We start from the raw sequence: 22,316 nt of genomic DNA on the forward strand, positions 1-22,316 counted from the left end.
TGGATGCCACTGGAAGAGGAAAAGCCAGCCTTCTTAAGTGAAATGAAATGACACCTTGTCTATCAACCACACTCTGAAGCTGTCACACAACAAAGTGGATCCATGCATTTGAAGGATTTTGTTTGTGTGGTTGTTTGTTTGTTTGTTTGGTGTGTGTGCATGTCCGTGTACATGTGTGTATGTGTTTTAAAGGGGGAAGAAGAAATTGGGCTAGAATGGAGGTAGAAGAGGATCTGGAAGGAGCTGAAGGAGAGACATGAATATGAGTAAAATATGTTTCATAAAATTACAGAGAATAAACAAATGCATTGTTTTAAAAAAATGAGTTGATACATGGTGGTGTATGCCTTTCATCTCAGCACTTGGGAGGCAGAGGCAGGCAAATCTGAGTTCCAGGCCAGCCTGATCTACAGAGTGAGTTCCAGGACAGCCACTGCTACACAGAGAAATTCCCATTTCAAAAAAACAAAACAAAACAAAACAAAAAATGAGTTGACGATGGAGTCAGAAAGAGACATAGAAATAAAGATATAGAATCTGTTAGTTCCCAGTGTTAGTCTCAAAGAAGCTAAATGGTTCTTTTTTTTTTTTTTTTTTTTTTTTTTTTTTTTTTTTTTTTTTTTTTTTTTTGGGTTTTTCGAGACAGGGTTTCTCTGTATAGCCCTGGCTGTCCTGGAACTCACTTTGTAGACCAGGCTGGCCTCGAACTCAGAAATCCGCCTGCCTCTGCCTCCCGAGTGCTGGGATTAAAGGCGTGCGCCACCACGCCCGGCCTAAATGGTTCTTGAACAATTGTTTCCCTAAGAGTGATAGAAAGGGGAGGGAGTTAGCTAAAATATGGAAAGGGAAAGCTAATGGTGAGGACCAGGGGAAGGAAGAGGTCAGCTGAAACATACTTGTATAAATCATTCAGGACTGGTCAGCCACACTGTGTGTCAAATTTTTTTGAAACACTCATAAACACAAACACTTATCTACTGCACACACACATGCACACAGAAACCTTGTACTCCATCAACTGTTTAGAACTTCAATTCATGATGGCTTACAAAAGAGAAAGCAAAAAAAAAAAAAAAATCTACTCATACTGTCCATGCATCACTACTCCCCTAGAAGACTGGCATCTCAGAAAGGAAATTAGTTGATATAGAGAATATAAAGTTGTATCATGTCTTCTTGACACACTCATATCATAAAATAAGAGCACTAGATTTGAATTTTCATATATGATGAGCCAACCAAGTTGACTGAGTTATCTCAGTATCCACTACAAGGAATGTTAGACATGTTAAGTTGTCTGTGGATCTCTCCTAAACATAATTGATCATGGAAGTCCTTACTACAGAAATGGTAACATCATGGATGACACCTTGTTAGCTACAGAATGTTGGGTTTGGTGGTGCTGACTTTGTTTTTTGTTTTGTGGGGTTTTTTCCCCCATCAATGCCCACAAATGCATTTAAAAATATTTCTATTAGTATTTCTGATCCATCTGGTGGGGTTTTTGACTCATAAAAATGATCTGAAATGGAAAATCTTAAGTATATAAGGAAAATCTTAACCTAAATTCTGGCTAAGGAAATACAGTTTGTCATTACCTCTCTAATAATACTAGAAGATTCTTTTGGGCTGGAAAACTTAAATTGCAAGTAAGATGTACCATTTTCTACATAGTCTATGCATCTTGCCATCTTCTGAATCTGATTAATATACATTTTAGACAGGGCATCATGCTTTCTGTCAGCCACTTCTTTCTTTGCAGATTTGTATTATTCAATTAGAATTCTCCCTAGAACACATGTGACTATTCCCACCCACATTCAAGAAGGTAGTGAGTTGCTTGAAGACAAAGGTGGAAAAAAATGCATCTGCTTACATTCAGTTTCTTACCTTGTACCTAACATATGGTAGTTCGTAAATAAATATTTGTTAAATAAAATGTGCCTGTTAAATTGCAGATGGCTCAGAAACTGTGTAATGTGCAGAAAGGACAGAGCACGAAGCAACACAATATGAATACATCAGAGACCAGGCTCATCCAGATAAGCAGATTTAATAGCCTTGTATGACAGAGCAGCTGTCATTTTCCAGTTGCTAAAAAAAGGTTCCCTGTAGTAAGCTGGGGAGGGGGGGTGCTGTTATGAGACATCAACAGAAATCTGTCCTGGCAGTGCTATGGAGTCCTATTAGAATGTCATATACACATGCCTTTATTTGGAAGATACACAATTAAAGATCTCCAGTTTCTTAACTGCAAATAAATCCCCCTTTATTTCAGGTCTGTTCTTCCCTATCTCATTTACTGAGGCTGACACAGTCACAAACAGGATTTATTACTGCCGGGAACTGCTACTGACAGGCTATGCACAGACTACTAGCTGCTGGCCAAGTTCTCCCTGGGTGAAAGTTTAACAGTGATGGCTGCCAAGAAGGTAAAAAAAGGATGGGTAGAATCAGCACTCCTTGAGGAGAAGAGAAGGCAGGCCATGGCAGTGGCCTGGCTTTTCTTCCTCCGTCTTACCCATATCCCCACCAATAGTCGCTGAGGATACTTCTTTTCAAAGTCAAAAACATATCTATTTGTCCATATCCACAAGGAAGAAATTTGCATCCCTTTTCAAATTGGGAGTGAATACACACAAGAAAAGTTTCTCCGAATATATTTAAGGAGAAAAAATATGATTATGGAAACTGAAATAATATCTGTCGTTCTGTTCCCCAGAAACTTAACAGGAATTAAGATACCAGTTTAAGAATGATTAGAAGGGGATATAAATTATGATAATAAATTATGTTTTGCTTTGTTCCAAGTATATTTACAGTAACTTATAGGCCACTTGCTGAACTATGAACTATGAATTTAAGCCACATTTTAAGGACAAAAAGCTAATTATGAAAAATAAATAGTGCTAAGGGTAGACAGTAAGATAAATCTTAAAATGATAGCTTTCCACTTGAGCAACACTTCTTAAAGAAAGAGTGTAGGTTAATGCTTGACCTTTAAGATTAAAACATTAATCAGATATCCTTAGAGTGAATGGAGATTTATAGACCAATTTGCAGAGGATAAATAAACTATAAAAATAGAGTGCATCTGTGTGCCAAGTGTGATAAGAAAGTTTATTTCACCCCATCGAGTGGTGCAGCTTTACTGGAGCAAGGGAAGATCGCGCCTGTGGTTTTATAACTCTCAAGGTAGAAATCATTTTGCAAGGCAATGTGACATATGCTTACCTCTCACAGCGTGGTCCTGTGTACCCAATAGGACACTCATCACAGATCAATCCCAGACTCCGGTCTAAATGGCATGTTGGACTAAAGCTGTGGTGACAATGTTCAGGAGACAAAGAGGAAGCATATACATGAGATCATTAGCAGTACATCCTCATATATCTTTCTCTACCACTGCTGTGCCCAAAGCAGGCAGGCTGGCCACTCTCATCTCCCAGACAGAATAGAGTCTGGCTAATGGAGGATGAAATGGCATTGCTATTTTAACAGACATGAATCTATTCCAAGTTGAGAGCAGGAACCCTATGTCATGTTATTGACTTTTGACTGTTCTGGCTCTGAGATCACCAGCAAAGAGAGTGGACACATAGCAGCCTTGCAAATTCTCCCCAGGTTTGGAAAAAACTTACTTTCAAATTCCCCCTTTACAAGCATATACCTCAGAACTAGAAGCAGCTTGGAGAAATCTGAGACACAATAGAGCTCTAGCAGTGGAGCCATGGTAGATGTATGAGGTCTATATCCAGACCAGGAGCCATGGGGCCTGTGTGCTGGCAGATGTGGACCCACAGGCATGATGCCACACAAATGGAATCCCTAGAAAAGCTTTCAGCAAAGACCTAATGCATACATTCTACTTCATTTATAATCAAACAAATCAAACAAAACCAGCTTTGCCACTTCATATCTCCCAGCCTGTTCCCATATGTACCTGTCTTTAAGCGCAATTTCAGAAGTAACAGAGTGTGACATCAAGACCAACCCAGCACCACTATATGGTAGCATCAGCCTCTGTTTTCCTATTCAGTGTTAGTTTCACTACTTTGCCTGGTAAGAAACATCTTCCATGCAACACCTTATCCAGTGTTAACTGTTTTCTGGTTTTTCCATGAGCCATCATTGGCTCTGAGTTTTGGGTTACATTGTTCTTTTGAATTTTTTATTTTTATCTCATATACAAATTACATATAATCTAATTTAAAATTTATATAATAGTATGAATATATTTGTGTATATGCACATACATATTACATGTACATACACACATACACACACATATATACACATATATATTAATTTTCATGGTATATGTTATCCATATAGTAATCATGTTAAGTATATCTCTTAAAACATCTTTTATTTCTTTATAATAATAATTTTCAAAATCACGTGCTGCATATTTCTGAACTATATATGCTTTTTTTTAACCTACATACCCATTATTGTATAACACTATGTGAGAAATTCTTGGTCTCAGTTAATTATAACTTCATATGCTTGATCAGCCTTTCCCACCCCCTGCTTCCATTGCTCTCTCAGCCTCTTCTCATAAGAAAGATCTCTACACAATCAACTTTTCTAGACTCTACACCACCATTTTAAAGGCAATTGCCCTCAATTAATCTTACTCCAATTATGTCTTCCCTGTGATATTTTCTATTTTACAATTCAAAGCAACTGCTTAAAATGAAATAATTACATCACAATAAATTAAAAATGTTAGACCTTGTCTGGTTCTGCTTCTGATAGTTGGTGAGAATCTGGAATATTTTTCTATCTTTACTGCCAATCATGACTACCTCTTAAAAGTAACCCATCTCTGGCTTAACTCTGAGTAGACCTGCAATGCTTCAATAATTCTCATTTCTCTATAGTTCCAAGTTATTAGGATCCATTAGACACATCATAGTGGCTATTTCAGCTCATTTCAAAATCTAAATGAATCTGTGGGGTCAGAAAGAAAGTGGCCAGAAAAACCCTTGAATTTATAAAATTTATCCGAGCAAGAGAGGTTCTGATGGGTGCTGTGGAAACCCAGCTCATGGGCTAAGGAGGAATCTCTTGTGAAAGAAGAGCTTACGACAAAAGGGTTCACATGTGTGGTGTCTTGTATATATTAAAGCAAACAAACAGAAATCTGATTCCTCCCATTACTTACTTGTGGCTTGTTATTGTTTGCAAAGTTGACAGAAGGAGCTGGATTCTGACAACTCCCTAGCATGTACACGTGTTCTTCCACACTTGGCACTTTCTAACTGCCTCATGTTTATGGAAAGAGGGACCTCCATGGAGAAAGGTGAGGGTTTCAACCTTGTGGGACTACACACAGTGCATGAAAATGAATGAATTATTTTCCTAAAAATTCTAAATCAGTTTATCATCAAGACATGGCAATGGTGACTGACAAGACTTCTGACACCTTAAAACCATTTCTAAAATAAATGTCAAATTCTTTTTAAAAAAATACTCTCTTGTCAGTTAAGCTAACAGCAGTAAAGTCAAATGTGCTTCCTGACAGAGAGCAATACTTTTTCAGGAAAGATATTAAGCAGTAACAATATATTCTATTTGACTGACTCTTACCTTCCAGAGTACTGTTTATCATAATTGTACTGAATTTTATCAGAATCCTATGTGCTGGTTGAGACACTCACAATTTTACTTCCTCAAGGTCGCACACTACTTTCCAGGGGAATTTACAGGAGATCCATAGCTTCAGGGTCTTCATTTGATCCTCTCCTCAGCTATATCTACCTGTCATTCAACCTTGCTGATGAGAATTCCATGAGTTTAAGCTCCCATGCTTACTTGTCATGGTGTATTCACATAAAATCTCTTCTTAAAATATCCCCCTTATGCACGCCACACTCCTTAAACAATGCTAAGTGGGCAATGTTTCTTTCCTAGAGTAATTATAGTCACAGTCACAAGAGAAGATGACAAGCAATGATATAAAGAAAATTAGAACAAGAAACAAATGTGGACAGTAATGATGCCCTGGGAGTCTTCACAGGCAGAGTGGTAGCCTCCACACAGACTCTGGCCCACATGTGGAGCTGATTGCTGTGAGACACAAGAAGAGAATGGGAAGGTCATCACTGAGTTCAAGTGATTCTAACCTTATGCCAGTGAATGCTGGTTGGCTCATGTATCACTAACAGACAAAAAGATTCTGTTTCATAGATTTTCCAGCCCATGACAACAAACATTAGCTGAGCTAAGGGCAAAGATGGGAAGAAAGGCAAGCTGTTGTTGGAATGAACTGTAGAGCCTTTCTCAATAGCGAAGCATATATTATATGTGCAAGGACTTATTTATATGTATGTATATATATTTATAATTAGTCATACATGACTATGTGTGAGTCCATATGAAATATGAATTCACATGTACAGCTATAACTAGCTTTGTCTTAAAATAACATTAAATTGTCATGGAATATATATACAAGGACTTATTTATAACTATGTATATATATAATATATATACATACTTATAATTACAGTTGTACATGACTGTGTGTGAATCTGTATGTAAATATGAATTCACATGTAGAGGCATAATTAGCTTTGTTTTAAAACAATATTAAATTGTCATGGAACATATTGCTATAGCTTATCCTGAAACATACTTTCCAATTATAAGTACTAAATTTGATAATTCAAAATGACTACATGTGTAGATGTGTCCATATGTATAGTTTACATGTGTATGTACATATGCATATATACACATGTGTATGAGGCTGCACATGCATGTGATTGCCCAGGCTTGTAGAGGCCTGAAACTGAATGCTGGTTATCTTACTTGATTATTATGTACTTTAATTATTAAGGCAGGGTCGGTTGGTTTCTCTCTCTCTCTCTCTCTCTCTCTCTCTTTCTCTCTTCCTACCAAATTTGCCTAGTCCAGCTAGGTAACTTGCTTGCTCTCCAGATCTCTTGTCTTTATTTTCCTGATTGCTGATACCATAGGTCTCCACCATGTCTGGTTAGCTTATACATAGATGCTGTGAATTTAAACATCAGTCATCATACCTGTATGGCAAATACTTTATCCACTGAGCGACCGTCCCAAGCCAATGTAATCTTATATGTAAATCCTAGAATCAGCTCTCGAAATGCTTTGCTGTTTTATAGTTATAGCTCATAGTATTGTTGATGCCCATGCTTAGTATGGCAGTAGTACATACGACTTGTCAAGACCCCACCTCATGTCCACATTGTGACAACAATCCCTCTAAAGGCATTGTATAACTGAAGATACTTCAGAAGACTTCAATGATAGTATCTATTTTTGTACAAACTAAGTGTTTGAGCAATGATATTCATGGATTTTTGTCTTTAAACTATGAGCTTTGTGACTAAAACTTAATGAATATAAAATGAAATGTTTATACTTTGCTTATTTCTCCTCCAGAAGTAAATTTCATTACTTCAGTTACTATCTCTAGTTAAAATATATACATCACTAAGATGAAAAGGACAAACTACACAGTGGAAGTACCTGATGAAAGTGATATATATTTATAATTTATATATCATATGCTCATCTATATCCATATATCTTAGGAATCATACCTATCTATCTTTATTTCCCTCACATTTGATTCATTTAACAATATTATCTAAGAAATTTGGAGCCAAATGCTTGCAATTTCTAAGATTTATGACCAGGAATTAAGAGATAAATCACTAAGATAAAGTTATCACTAAGCCTGCACTTCAAATGGAGGTTGCAGCAACCTTTAGCTCTTTTTTATTACTTTTGAATAACCTGTGAAAATTCAAATCTCATTTTATAAATTAACTGTGGATATTCAACTATATCTCGGAGTACCTAGAAAGATTATATAACAGAAACATTTTTAAAGGAGTTTTTCAATTATAAAGATGGTTTCCTTTACCAGTAGGTAGCTATATATATTGAGTAGCTTTTAATATTTCACTGAAAATATTTAGATTATTAGATAAAGATAAACTTTACCTATTGCTGTTGTAAAGCTACATTACAATAATTTTGTAAATTGTTTTCAATTTAATAGATTTGATAACTCTAGTCACAAAACTTACAAACATATAGCTTATAACTATGTATAAGTTATAAACTATGTGGAATACATTTTATTATTTTTTGTTTACAAAATACTGCAATTAAATCTGTAATTTAAAATAGGCAATCATTCCTCTCACAAATCTATCAAAGATTAGAAAGACTATGGCACATTTAAATATTTACTGTTGATAAAATTATCTTAAAATTCAATTAATTCTGCCCTTTGTTACTAATGCTAATATATATATACATATACATAAATATATATATATATATATATATATATATATATATATATGTATAATCAACATAATTAAAACAAGCTGGAATGCACTTGTTTTAGGAAATACCATCATTAGACATTGGGATTCCGATTCTTTTGGCAGGATTGATGGAGTTTTAATGTTTGCTGAGGGTGTTGTCTTGGGAAGAAATAATTAGAACTATTACACAATGAGACACACAACAAACCTAGAGGAAATATGGTTCATGATTACCATTGATTATCCAAGTAACTTCTCTTCCAAAGGACTCTTTTCTCATGTACAACATTGGTCAGATTTGAGAAGAAATCCATTATGTGTATATGTTCAATCATTTCTATGCTTTTAAGTAAACAAGGGTGGGATTCACAGGATGCAGTGAGTGGTCAGCATTACTGAACTAATAGTGTGCTAATAATAGCAGTGTTTTGGCTGGGAAGATGTGCTGTGGGAAAATCCCGGGTACCACCTGTCTGTTTTTCTCTGTATAGATTAGTGTAGAACTGTGATTTTTATGGATCGGTAGATGGTTTGGACAATACCATTCAGCCACAGTGAACACAGAGGTCTTGTCTTATGGCAGGCTGGGGTGGGGGGAGGGCGCGGGAGGGACTCTTCAAATGAGCAGCCATCTGCAATCTTATTATATCATGTCCAGCACAGGCCTCTAAACAATATTTGGGGAGGAATTTCCTTCATTTGTTCCCTTACAATCTTTGCTGTCCAATTTCCTTCTTTCTTCTCTCTGACATCGTTATTGATTTAAAGTTCTTTGGTCCTAAGTCTGTTTAGACTCATTCCCTGGATGCTAGAAATAAATGTATGATCATCAAAATATATTAAACCAGGGTCTCTTTTCTTTTCAGCCTCTCATTCTCTCTAGGAACTCTCACTTACCAGGCAGATCCATGAATTATTTTTAGTATTCTCACTCAAAATATGCATTTTATTTTTCAAAAAAAATTAATATGTACTGCAGAGGAATGAAAATAATGAGATTAAATAACTTCACATATCAATGGGACATTTGAGATCATGTCTCTGAACAAGTTCTTTTAAATCTGTTCTTAGCTCTCCGTGCCATCCACTATTTTAATTGCTTTATACATTTGAATTGTGTAATTCTCACACAGCTCCAAATGGGGTTAACTTGGTGAATGGAGTGGCATTTTGGTAACCTGCTCAAGTTTTGCATCTTGAAGTGTGGAGTTAGCATGAAACCAAGGAATTCTAGCTCTAGATAGGACATCAAAATGCTAGCTTCTTCTCAGAAACTTCATTTATTCATCTACAAAAATGGAAAAAAATAGTATCGACCTTCCTGGGTTATTTTTGGAGCTGAAACATCCAAACATAGTGTTCCAGCCTGTGCCTGGCTCTGGCAGTCTGCCCTCACTAAACACGTGTTCTTCCCTTTGTCACACTAAATTCAGAAGAGAGCAGTTGGAGGGAAGGTGAAGGTTTCAGAGGTTCTGAATAGCAGAAACCTCAGTTCTCAATAGGACTTAAGGAATGGCAGAATTATTTCCCAAGTCTTTTGCTTGGAATCTTATCCACTGAATCTAACAGATGACCATATAGCACAGGCCCTTCTTGGATATGACCTTAGAGTTTACCTTACTTGATCAAATTCTCAGGTGAAAAGGCTACAGCTGACATATTTTCCTTAACATTTAAACTTCTGCTTTATAGTATTATCACAGCATCTGGAAAGAGCTGAAGGAATATATTACAGCAAGCGGTTTACTAAGCACCAACTTTGCCTTCAATAGGCCTCTTCCAAGAGGGCTTCTCTTCTTTGAGTGCAATTAGTGACTGAGCTCAGTGGTAGAATATGTGCTCAGTTAGCATGCTAAGGCTCTGTGTTTAGTTTCCAGCATTATGAACGACAACAATAAGAAATAAAATGGCACATATTTGTAAGTATTTATTAAACAAATACTAATTTATGTTCAATGTAGTGTGCCTAAGAATAGTGTTTGTTTGTTTGTTTGTTACAGGGCCATTTATTTAGATATACCTGGGCTTTAGGAACGTGCCATCTTAAAAACTAAAATAGATTATTCTCTATCTCATAAAGTTTAGGCTCAGTCAAGGTATTTTGTTTTTTTCTTTTTAAAATATCTGCTCTGGTAGACTAATTCTGTAAATGCACAAATTAAAGAGATTGATTATAAAGCTTACATTATACTTTTTCAAAAATCTACATTATGTAAGTTAATATAAAAATCATCACTCAGAGTTCAATGCTCATTTATGATACAATATATGTCATGAAACAAGTTTAGTAAGGCATATATAACATAAATATATTACAATAAATGATTATTAATAAAGTTTATATTTGGTACAAAATGGGTTTGTTCTTTGGAATTAATTTAGAAATTTAATTTTAGCTTTATCTCTTAGATTCTAAATCAGATCTATAACCGAAATAGCAAAGTTTTTGGAAATGGTAATAATTTTAAATACTTCACCTTTCAAAACTTACGTTATCCTCTTGAGAAATCCACACGATTTGTCCTGATAATTAGAAGAGCATCCACAGCAGTGGAAGGAAAGCTCTGTAGTAAAGGAAATCTAGTACTCACTTATTTGATGGGATATTGAGTGGACAGGCACAGGGCTGACAGTCTTCAGGGGTTCCTCGAGTAGGGTCACCATAGTAACCAGGGAGACATTCATTGCAGTATGGCCCACCTGTGTGATCCTTACAGTTCTATGAAAGAAGTGCACACCAATTCTTTGCTTTCATCTCAAACACAAGCATGTGACCACAAAATGTTCTGCAGAGTTATTAGTGTGTTTCCATTGGGGAGAGCAATTGCCCACATTAAATGTTAAATTTTACAGCAGGAAAATAGCATTGGGGGTTAAGTAACACATAGTTAATATTTGCCTTATATCTTCCCTCTAGTTTTGGTATAACATAGTTTTTAAAAAATGATCAAATTCATAAAGAAAAATTCTCAAGATGGAAACTGCATTTTGTTTTTTTCCATAAGTCAATGTATATTGTGTGTGTGTGTAGTCATAAATCTCTAATGACATTAAAATGCTATTTTTATAAGACAGCACAATTTATAAATCTCTTTTGAATTGTTTTCTTAGCTCAGACAATAATCTGGGACTTAGTGGACTCTGAAGGATGAGACAATGAATTCCCATATGACATTTATGAGGGCACTGCTTGGTCCACAATTAAATGTTAAAAAACAAATAATTTAAACATGTAAAATATAAATACATACAAAGATATTTATTGTGTTACACATAATCATATATGTACCATTATGTAATTACAATATATAGTTATACTATAAAATATGTAACTATTGCCTTTAGAAATAAAAAGAACAGAGACTACATTTTCTTGCTATTTGTTTTGGAAAGTATGTTTTTTTTTCAAAAACATAATATTTTTTTTATCTCGTCTTATTAACTAGGTTTCTTCCTTGAGTTGAGACACATTTATAAAAGTCACCAAGCCTGAGATTCAGGTGAATAATTCAGCTGCCAAGTAATAGAATTGTCTCTGAGGGTTCCAAGAGCTCAACATCATTAGTCTCCAGTGATCAAATATGTGTGTTTACTACCTATCAAAATGCACTCATTATTACTGAAATATATTTCAGTTTAATAGGTATATACAATTAATAATTTTCCTGCACACTGCAAAAGAATTCATAAACTCCAGGAGTATGCAGCCTTTATTTTATGATCAGTAGACAAATTTTGTAAGAGAAATAGCTAAAATATAAATTAACCTTAAACTGAATGTATAAAGTTATTAACCTTCATGACCACTGGAATAGACTAAGTTAATGACATTCTGAATATTATTTATTTTGATGTTTTAAAATAAGAGTGATTTCAATTACATTTAGTAAATGAACTCAACAGGAAGATAAGAATAAATAAGTAAAGATACAAATTTGAGAATAACTTATTAAAATTCCTTGGAAAGGTCAGACTTATTTATTGAAAGAAATCCAAAATATAATATATTAGATTAACTTTGAACCTCCCATTTAATTCTGTGAGGTAAAGTAACTGATGTTTATTAACTACAAATAAATAGATATTTTTTACATTAAGTGGTATATTTTAAAATTAGCATCTCTTTATTTAAAATTCCCTTTTAAATTGTTTAGCAAACGCATTTTTAAAAGAGGACAGATATTAGTCTCACTGTTAACAGTTATCATGCAATACCTAGGCGTCCATTTGCAGACCATGGCTTCCCTTTAATTGGCTCTTCCTGATACTTCATTTCACTTTCCAAATTTACTTTAAATCACCTCTTTTTTAAAACCTAAGAAGTTGCTTCTTCTTTGAAAAAAAAATGTCTTTTATATATTTTCAAGGTGACATGATGAAAATCAGATCTATAAAATCTTTTGGGTTTTTAAAACAGGATCCTTAAACTGATTACACTGTCACCAGGCCAAAATGAGAATTTTTGAAATTCAGCTGAAAATCTCAGATAATTTGCATGTCTTCAACTACAGATTCGAAAGAGAAACAAATGCAGTGTGTTCCTTATACTGTCTATTTTTACCTTTCATTCGACTGAAATAAGAGTAATCTTAAAACTCAAGTACGTTTGTAATCAAAAATGAGCCAGCACCAGGAAAGCAACACAATGGAAATCAAAACTGGGAAAGAGAGATGTTTTCTCTGATGAGCTGCCTGTTTTCATAGGTAGCTTTTCTATCAAAGTGACTTTTAAGCATTGCTTGCAATTCATATCATGATAGCACCGAGACCCAGACACCTCCTTAGCTTGAAATGCTCCCTGGGTTTTCTCCAATGCACTAGAGTCAAGATGACCTTGCCATACAGATCCACTCTAGGGCAGAAGTCTGGATCCCGTTTTGAAGCCCAACATGCTCATTTATAATCACATATCAAAGGGAAGCCACACTCAATAACTACCTTGATGCTATGTTCATGACTAGCTAAAAAAAAATCTCTCCCTGAAAAATAAAAAGATAAAATGAAAACTTGATTGAGCAGTAAAAATTCCTTTCATATAAAATATTCTAATATTCCTCTGTGTAGATGGTATCAAAACTGATACATTCAAAATGGGAACTCATCACAGTTTGTCCCATTACAGAGAAGTGGCACTTTAACATCTCCAGAGGGGCCTCCATGATCGCTCACGCAGGAAACCCAGGAAGAAGAGATCAAGTCTCAGTGACCAGGATGCACATGGCTTCCCCGTGACCCGTCCTTCATTTAAAGGAAGACTGCTCTCTTCCTGACCCTCACACTGTTGATTACCTAGCTTGCTCTGGCGACCAGTCCCTTCCCTGTTCCCACTCTCAGCACTCTGAACAAGAGTGATTTTGCTCTGAAACAAATGTTTTCTCTTCTGCAAATTATATCATCAAATGGACCAATGTCAGGGTATGATTAATCTTAATGAACCCAACTTCATAAAACACGTTAGGGGGACATTATGAGGGTTGTATTGTGACATTTATTTTTGTCCTTTCAGGGTAAGTAAGGCAAATTAATGTTAGCTTGGAATTGGATATATTTTATTGCACGTCAATAAAGTGTCTTAAAGGTAATTCAATATTTCCCCCCAAGTCATTTTTAAAAACTGTAGTATAATTAAAATGGAAATTGCTCAGTATTTTTATTTGTAAAATCATCATTTGAAAAATTGACTGATCCAGAAATTAGGGCTATCATGCTTTATGCTGCTATGCAATTGAATATGATCTTATACAGAGAAAACAAAATGCATCAATAAAGTGAAATGCCAAATTACAGTGGAACAAAAGCCCTGATTTTTTACTTTGGATTTTTCCCAGCAGCATTCAAGGACAGGAAAAAGCAGAGAAATGGGAAAAAAGGAATACCACATAAGAATTATAGACAACAGAATCTGTCTGAGCTTCTTCAGAGAGAAGAGAATATAATATCCTTCCAAATTGGCATCGTTTCAAATTGTGCGTCTGTGAGACTAATACCATGAGAGGTATAGTTTTAGGCTTCCTGCCGTGTCAGACAATATTAAGCTAACGTGCCCTGGAGTTACCCTGGATGTCTGTTCTGAGAAACTCTCCAGGCCTCAAACTTCTTAGCAGCAAGGACAGAACTCACCACTTTGTACAGTCTATTGTCTGGTTAACAATAACCAGCCAACTGTACAAGAAGGAACAATCTGCTGAAGAGGCATTATATGTGTTTAATATTTTAAAATCCATGTACAGCATCTAAGCTGATCTCAATGCTCAAGAGTTCAAGTAAAAATATTCAATATACACAAATTCTAATGTGAAAGAAACCTCTAAAGTGTAACAATGTAAATTGTTTTATCTTAATGGTTGCATTTTATGTTTTTCATGTTATAGGGATATAAATCATTTTATGTTTTAGAACAGTCCACTTTAAAAAGATTTATAGAAGAGGTAGAATGCATATATATTAAGAGTAGATGTGTATCTGAGTAATTAGTTACAGTTTATAATGATGTATTTGATCCCAATTAAGTTGTTAGACAATATGAAAAAAATCACTTTTTTCATAGTTGCTAGGGAGATCACATATGAAACAGAATTCTTAGTTTCTAACTCACTTCTGGATAAAGATGTTTTGACACATCACTTCTTGACCCACATGCTCAATGTTGCAAAGGTAGCAATCAAATTCCAGGGTTTGCTGAGTGAATTTCAGCCTTGTCACTCAGTATCTTCAACAGAGAAAGACTTACCAGACATTCTCCTGTGATGTCATCACATGCTTCTGCATGAGCAAAGCACTGACATGGTTCACAAATGCCACCAAAAATAGTGCCGTTAACTCTTCGGTACCTAGGCCAACATGTCTAAAAAAAAGATAAGGTTTCAGTCACCTTTCAGTATTAAAAATAAAGGTAGTTTCCTTTTTCATGATAATAGAAAATAACTCAGGTAGTGAACTCAGCAAATGTGCTTGTCAAAGTGGATCTATTATTGAAACATTACTACCCTCCTATTACCCCTGACACCGGGGATTGTACTGACCTGACTGTTATTGGCGGGTATGGGATTAGAGGAAGCATTAGCTTGGTGTCTCTTCTGAAATGGTAAAATAAGGCACAGATCTAAAGAATTGAAATATGACAGTCTCAAAGAAAAAAAGCACAAACAAGAAAACAGAAGGAAGGGTCCTGAGAAAAGCAGCCAGCATGAAAGGAGCCATAGAGAATCTTAGGCCAACAAAGTACACAATGTCAACACAGAGTGGTTCTTGGCACAGGCTACCTCCCCCCCCCCCAACCCATACTGACTGCCCCTAATGCTGATACTTACATAAAATCTTTGGAATCATTTGGAAGACATATCCGTCTCCCCATGTTTCACTTGAAAACATACCCAGTGACTTGTACATGTTCAGAATTCATATATTCCATCTTTGATTTCACCTGTATGTTATGCTTTCTCAAATTTATATAAAATAGACTATGACTGATTTAGCATACATTGCCTTGCTATTTCATTTATGTTATTTGACTGTAAGTATGCTTATATTCACCACTGGTACTTTTTAATTTGAAGCAAAATTATTTGGAAACATAAAACCAATTACAGTGGGATATTTGCATGGCAGGTTTTACTTTTGGATAAGCACCCCATAGCTTCTCTCCTTGTTCTTTATATTGCCTTAGAGTGTGGACTTCCATTGACGAGAGAAGATGTAAAAAATGTGCAAATATTGCTGCCCTCTGGATATTTATGCTACCCTGAGTTTGAAATTGCATCTTGTAAGTTATTTTCTGTTTCTGGACAGTTGAGTATACCATTATATGTCAAAACAGATCCTGTTGTTGGAAGGAAATGGAAACTAGAGAAAACCACTGAAGTAATAAACTATATAGAACTATGCTGTGTCATGTTGAAAATGATTCTTTTACCTCAGGATGTGAGGAGCCTTCTTCTATTTGAACAACAATAACAAACATATGAAAAAGATAGACTGATATTTCTTATCTGAGAAGAAAATAAATCTTTTTTCCTCTTAATTTGAGCGGTACAGACACAATGGTTCTAATTTCTTTTCTCTTTTCAGTACATTTTTCTCTGTTTCAATACAAATGATTCTTTCTCTAACATATTTTTTCAAGACCTTTAAGCCGACACTATTCAGATGGAGGTAAAGATGTTGACAAAGAGATGTGATTTATTTTTGTCAAATCAGGTCCTCAGGGTCTGTTCTTTAACACGTTTTAAAAACATAGTACTGAAATGTACTTGAATCAGTCCTCTTTCTAAAACCATTCCAGATACTTATTCTTTCCAGTGGCTTGAATGAATATATGCTCATACACTTGAGTATGCTGTTTCTGTTTTGTGGACCTATTTAGGGAGGATTCAGAGGTGTGGCTTTCCTTGAGGAGGTAAGCTACTGAGGAGAGTCGGCTTTGGCATATCACAAGACTATGATCAATTCACAACATGACCTCTATTTCCTGTTTGCAAATCAAGATGTGAGCTCTGAGCTGTTCCTACCAACATGTTGGCGTTTCTATCATAGCCTATAACCCTCTGAAACTGTTAGTGGGATGCTTTCTTCTGTACGTTCTTTTGTACATTGTATCTTTGTACAGCAACAGAAAAGAAACTGATGTACCCTTTCCTTAGCCATGGAATTTATATTACTACTCACAGAAAAATTAAAGCCATTATACTCATCTTTCTACCTATAAACCAACTAACACCAAAATATATAGCCACACCTCTCTGCCTATGCCCCCTCTGAAATAATAGGAATTGGGAGAGCAAAGTATTCTAAAAGAGTATTATTTCACTCAGAATCTAGACCCAGTTTATATTTTTACAACAGCCTTTTCCTCAAGTTTTTTTTAATTGAATAATTACTATCCTTGTGAAAATATGGTCTATTGTCTCCAGGTAAAATTATCACATAAGACAGAAATAGCAAAATCACCCTCATAATGTGCAACTGACTTGTTTCTAGTAAAACTGAATACCCTTTTCGCCTCAATGATCTTGCACACTTCACTCCATTTTTACATCTACTCAAGCAAAATTGATTTTGCTCTTGCCTAAAAGTTCAAGGTAGCCAATTAAAATCCTACAACTCTATTCTATTTCAGCCATCATCGTTGTCATGTAACCAGGTGAGTCCTCTCTTCCTCAATTGCTTCTTTCTCCAACTCTAAGCCATCACACTCTCACAAAGTTCTATCCTTTCTCTCTGTCATTCTTCCTACTAGGATTCAATGGATTGTTATCATAAGACCTCTGCACATTACGCTTTATCTTAATCTTCATGTTCTTTCTTGAATAATTTATTTGGTGACTTGGCTCCAAACACTCAGCAATCCATAGAAATGTGCTCATTCTAATTAGACACTGACATGGGCCTCAGAGACTGTCCAAAGAGACTTATTTCTCAAAGTGACTCTTAATTTTTCTCTTTCACCAATCAAAATATCCCTTTCCAAATCTTCTCCATTTCAGCTGATGGCATCACATTTTGTCACTTGTCAAATCACAGCCTCTCATTTTTTTTCATGACATTTAAATTAAATCTCAACGGCCGCCACAGCCATCTTCCAGTAACTCGCCAAAATGACGAACACAAAGGGAAAGAGGAGAGGCACCCGGTATATGTTCTCTAGGCCTTTTAGGAAACATGGCGTTGTTCCTTTGGCCACATACATGCGAATCTACAAGAAGGGTGATATTGTAGACATCAAGGGAATGGGCACTGTTCAAAAAGGAATGCCCCATAAGTGCTACCACGGCAAAACCGGAAGAGTCTACAATGTCACCCAGCATGCCGTGGGCATCATTGTCAACAAGCAGGTTAAGGGCAAAATTCTAGCCAAGAGGATCAATGTGCGGATTGAGCACATCAAGCACTCAAAGAGCAGGGACAGCTTCCTGAAGCGGGTNAAGGAGAACGACCAGAAGAAAAAGGAAGCCAAAGANAAGGGCANCTGGGTGCAGCTGAAGCGCCAGNCTGCNCCACCCAGAGAAGCACACTTTGTGAGGACTAANGGAAAAGAGCCTGAGCTGTTGGAGCCCATTCCATACGAATTCATGGCCTAATTGTACACAAAGAAATAAAATACCAGCACCAGGAAAAAAATAAATAAATAAATTAAATCTCAAATTCTTATTAGGCAATTCCAGGCTTCTCAAATCATACCATGGGTTACCCTTTCCCCTGTGTATTAAGCTTTGGCTACATTTGCCCACTCATAGCTTAATATCACCACTTCACGGTCTCTTTATATAACAGCTGTGCTTTGGTTCTTCACCATTCAGTTTGACATCACCACAGAAAGCCTATACTGACTTTTTATAACTAGCTCCTCCAGTTTTTGTATATGTACACTCATACATTCATTCACATCACCTTTATTTCAGCTACTTAAATTGTATTTATTTATTTTATATTCTGCTTGTATGTCTGTTACTCATATGTGTGTCTGGTGCCTCAGCAAGCTAGGAGAGGGCACTGTATTCTCTGGGACTTGAGTTACAGATGTTTATGAGCCACCATATGGGAGCTGAGAACATAATCAGCATCACCTGGAAGAAAAGCCAGTACTCTTAATTGCAGATCCGTCTTTTCACCTTCAGTGACATTTTTATACTCAACATCTGTAATACTTAAAACATTTGTGTCTAAGACCTTAATTGTCTCAAATATATATCCTCATCAAAAATTGTCAGTTAAATGAAAATATAAATACATCTGGAATGTAGTTAGTATTAATTCAATTTTATAGAAAAGAAAGCAGTCAGCCTAAAACTTTTATTACTAGCCTATTTCATTTTCACTTCTACATCTATCAGAAAAGCAAATTATAAAATGTTAGGTATGAAATGTTAGAAACTAGCCATAGAAATTCATATGGTATAAAATACAATGAAAGACAAAAAATAATAGAAAAACATTCAGAAGTCAGTGTTCAACATAGAGTAGAAATGTATCTGCCATGAGTCATTAGAGCAAGAGGAATATTTTTGTTATTAGGTATGGATAGCATACAACCTATATTATTATAAGACTTACTAAAATAATCATATAAAATCCTCTAAAGCCCAAAGTACTGTTGTAATACTAGTTTATGATCTTGTTTATTTAAAAGGTTGCTATTCTTCATGAAGAATTGCCACTAGCCGGGCAGTGGTGACGCACGTCTTTAATCCCAACACTTGGGAGGCAGAGGCAGGCAGATTTCTGAGTTCAAGGCTATCCTGGTCTACAAAGTGAGTTCCAGGACATCCAGGGCTACACAGAGAAACCCTGTCTCAAAGAAAAAAAGAAAGAATTGCCACTAATACTTTGCTACTATAGCAGTTTGAAGTAAAATTTGATAATAAAAAATAATCCATCAACTATCATTCAGAATCCACATTGTGACCCCCACCTTAAATAAAAGAGACTGACTTAGTAATAGGGTCATATGATGGGATGTTGACTGTATAAACTGTTGACTTATCAAATTAGTAGTTTACTCAACCATATCCCAGAATATTAGTGATAACAAAATGAGAGTGATTGGCCCTAAGAACTCAGCTCAATGATCAAGGCAAACAAAACCAGTCAAGGTTAGAGATGGAGAATACTTCCTCTGCAGAAGAAAAATTTGATAAAATCTTCAGGGGTTTACAGTGGTTAAATAAAGACAAGGATGTCCAGAGTTTAAACATTCATTGCCCTGACCCAACTAAGTCCTTTTAGCCATTTCAAATAATTATCAATTATTATACTACAAGAAGTTGAAGCTTTTGCTTTCCCTTCTCTATTTTTTCATTATTTCCATGTTTGCATGCTTCTTTCTTCCACTCTATTGCTTCTTAAGTTGTCCATGATACTTTCCCAGACATCTTCGTACACTGAACAGCTCAGGCTTTGAATAATTATTGCCATTACGATATGCACCTCTTACTTACTGCTCCTTTAATTACAGGAGTGCTGTGATTCAATTTCCTAGTGGTATTTGTTTTGTCTAGATACACAGATCACTAGATCTTTAAGGACAGAGATTGCACTGTATACTTATTGTTGTTATATATATATATATATATATGTATGTATATGAATTCATAAAATGTACTAAATATATAACTTATAAAAATATTTCTAAAGGAAAAAGGAAAGAAAGCTTATAATTGAATGAGTCTAAAATATTCAAATGATTTTATACTCAATGGACATTTAGCAAAAATGTTTATAGGAAGAGATGAGAGTAAAGTGGGACTATATTAAAAGCAAAAGGAGAAGAAGAACATTTATTATTCCAACTGAAACAGGAGTTTAAAGCTTCAAAGGGAGCTGCTTCGTTTGAAATTAAAACTGGAAGGCTTGTAATAAAGGAATATCTTATCAAGTACAGCATGTGTTTTATATGTAAAATCAAATTTGAGTTGACAAAACTAATTCATATCCATGACAATTTTTCTCTTATCTCTATAAATTTTGCAAAAGCAAGTACTTCAATGAATTCCAGTTAGTTTCATTTCTAGCTGGGCAAATCTGTACCCAGGTTAAAAGAAAACACATTAGTCACGAACATGGCTTTAAGCTCTGTGTAGTCTCTGGAAGCTTGCATTACTTTAAAGCACATGAGAACCAGCAAAGTTATGCCTCGAGTGTTTCTACAAATGGCATAAGTAGTATTGTAGAGGGGAATATCTCAGAGCACTCAAATGATTCCTTCAAGATACCATCTTAATGAAACTTAAACTCTTATTTATCTACAAGCCATTCCTTCCACCTAGAAAAATCACACACACACACACACACACACACACACACACACACACACACACACAGAGAGAGAGAGAGAGAGAGAGAGAGATTTCAAATAAATCAAGTTTCAAACTACCTAAAACAGAATTAATCTCTTTAAAATTATTCTAAAATGATATACCAAGTTATTAAGAAACATTGCTTTTTAAAATTAGAATTCTAGAACAATAATACAACAAGATCTTAAGCTTCACTCTTTTTCTCATGCTCTTTTACTTCCATACCCTCTTCCCCCTCCATCACTTCTCTCCCCATTACCCTCCCTGTCTCTCTCTGCACTTTTCTGGTCAGCCACTATTCCTCTACCCTCTACTCCTCTACTCTCTCTGTCTGTCTCTGTTTGTCTCTGTCTCTCCCTCTCCCCCTTTCTCTGTCTCTACTACTCCCTCAACTCCCCTACCAATGCCCTAAATAAACTCTATTCCATACTATTAAATTTTTTTTCAAGCTTCAGGTCCCCAGGAGTGGAAAAAAGTTTTCAGGAGCTGTTATTTCTCCCACACACTCTACTCTGGAAGCTTTAAGGATTGAGTGCTTTAGAAGACTGGGCCTTGAATACTTTCTTCAGAAAAAAAGAGAAGGGAAGGATAATAGGGTATAAAAGGGGGAGAGACAGTAGAAATAAACATATGTCCATGTCTTAGTAGAAATAAACTAAAAATATTTGGAATATTTTTTTGCTACCATTAACACCTTGCTGGCTAAAAAGGGAAGAAACACAGAAATCACAGTTACAGTAGGATAAAATACTTCAAAGGGCTCTTTAGCTTTGAAAATACATGGTTATAATCTATTTAAAAGCCATGACCTCTAGGTAGACATTCTAATTACTCCATTAATTTAGCATGGATGAAGGAGGGGTTCCCTAGGCCCTATACCTAACTGAGAAGCTATTGGCAATTGATAGCTGCTAGGAGAGGGAGAATCATTCTTTTCTGAGGTTATGGCTACTCTGGACTAGGCTGTTCATGTTGTATAAGATGGTTCACATCCACACACATATGTGTGACACTCATTGGAATTAGAAAATTACAATCAGCAATCAGAAAGTACACACAAATTAGAAAAAAGAACTCATTGGGAGGTCCCAGTGACCTGTTGGAGGGAAGGAAGGCTAGATATCATCACATTTCATCAAAATCATCTATGAAATTATCAAAGGATTACAATTTTATATAAGTATATAACTTGTCT

The 22,316-nt window shown here is 35.5% G+C and overlaps 2 protein-coding genes across 4 annotated transcripts in view; one reads left to right on the forward strand and one right to left on the reverse strand.

The window, feature by feature from the left end:
- Window positions 1-22,316, reverse strand: part of Lama2 (laminin subunit alpha 2) — a 601,578-nt gene that overhangs the window by 234,474 nt on the left and 344,788 nt on the right. For all 3 annotated transcript variants that reach the window (XM_021173596.2, XM_029482896.1, XM_029482895.1), the window contains exons 16-18: window positions 15,061-15,174; window positions 10,922-11,049; window positions 3,235-3,321 (exon numbers count right to left, since the gene is read on the reverse strand). In XM_021173596.2, coding sequence (XP_021029255.1) covers window positions 3,235-3,321; window positions 10,922-11,049; window positions 15,061-15,174 — 329 coding nt within the window. The remainder of the gene's footprint in view (window positions 1-3,234; window positions 3,322-10,921; window positions 11,050-15,060; window positions 15,175-22,316) is intronic.
- Window positions 17,904-18,440, forward strand: LOC110302841 (60S ribosomal protein L21). The gene has a single exon (XM_021173597.1). It carries the CDS (start codon window positions 17,924-17,926, stop codon window positions 18,404-18,406), a length of 483 nt encoding a protein of 160 aa, XP_021029256.1. The 5' UTR covers window positions 17,904-17,923; the 3' UTR covers window positions 18,407-18,440.

Source organism: Mus caroli, chromosome 10 (assembly GCF_900094665.2).
Source record: "Mus caroli chromosome 10, CAROLI_EIJ_v1.1, whole genome shotgun sequence".
Classification (NCBI taxonomy): Eukaryota; Metazoa; Chordata; class Mammalia; order Rodentia; family Muridae; genus Mus; species Mus caroli.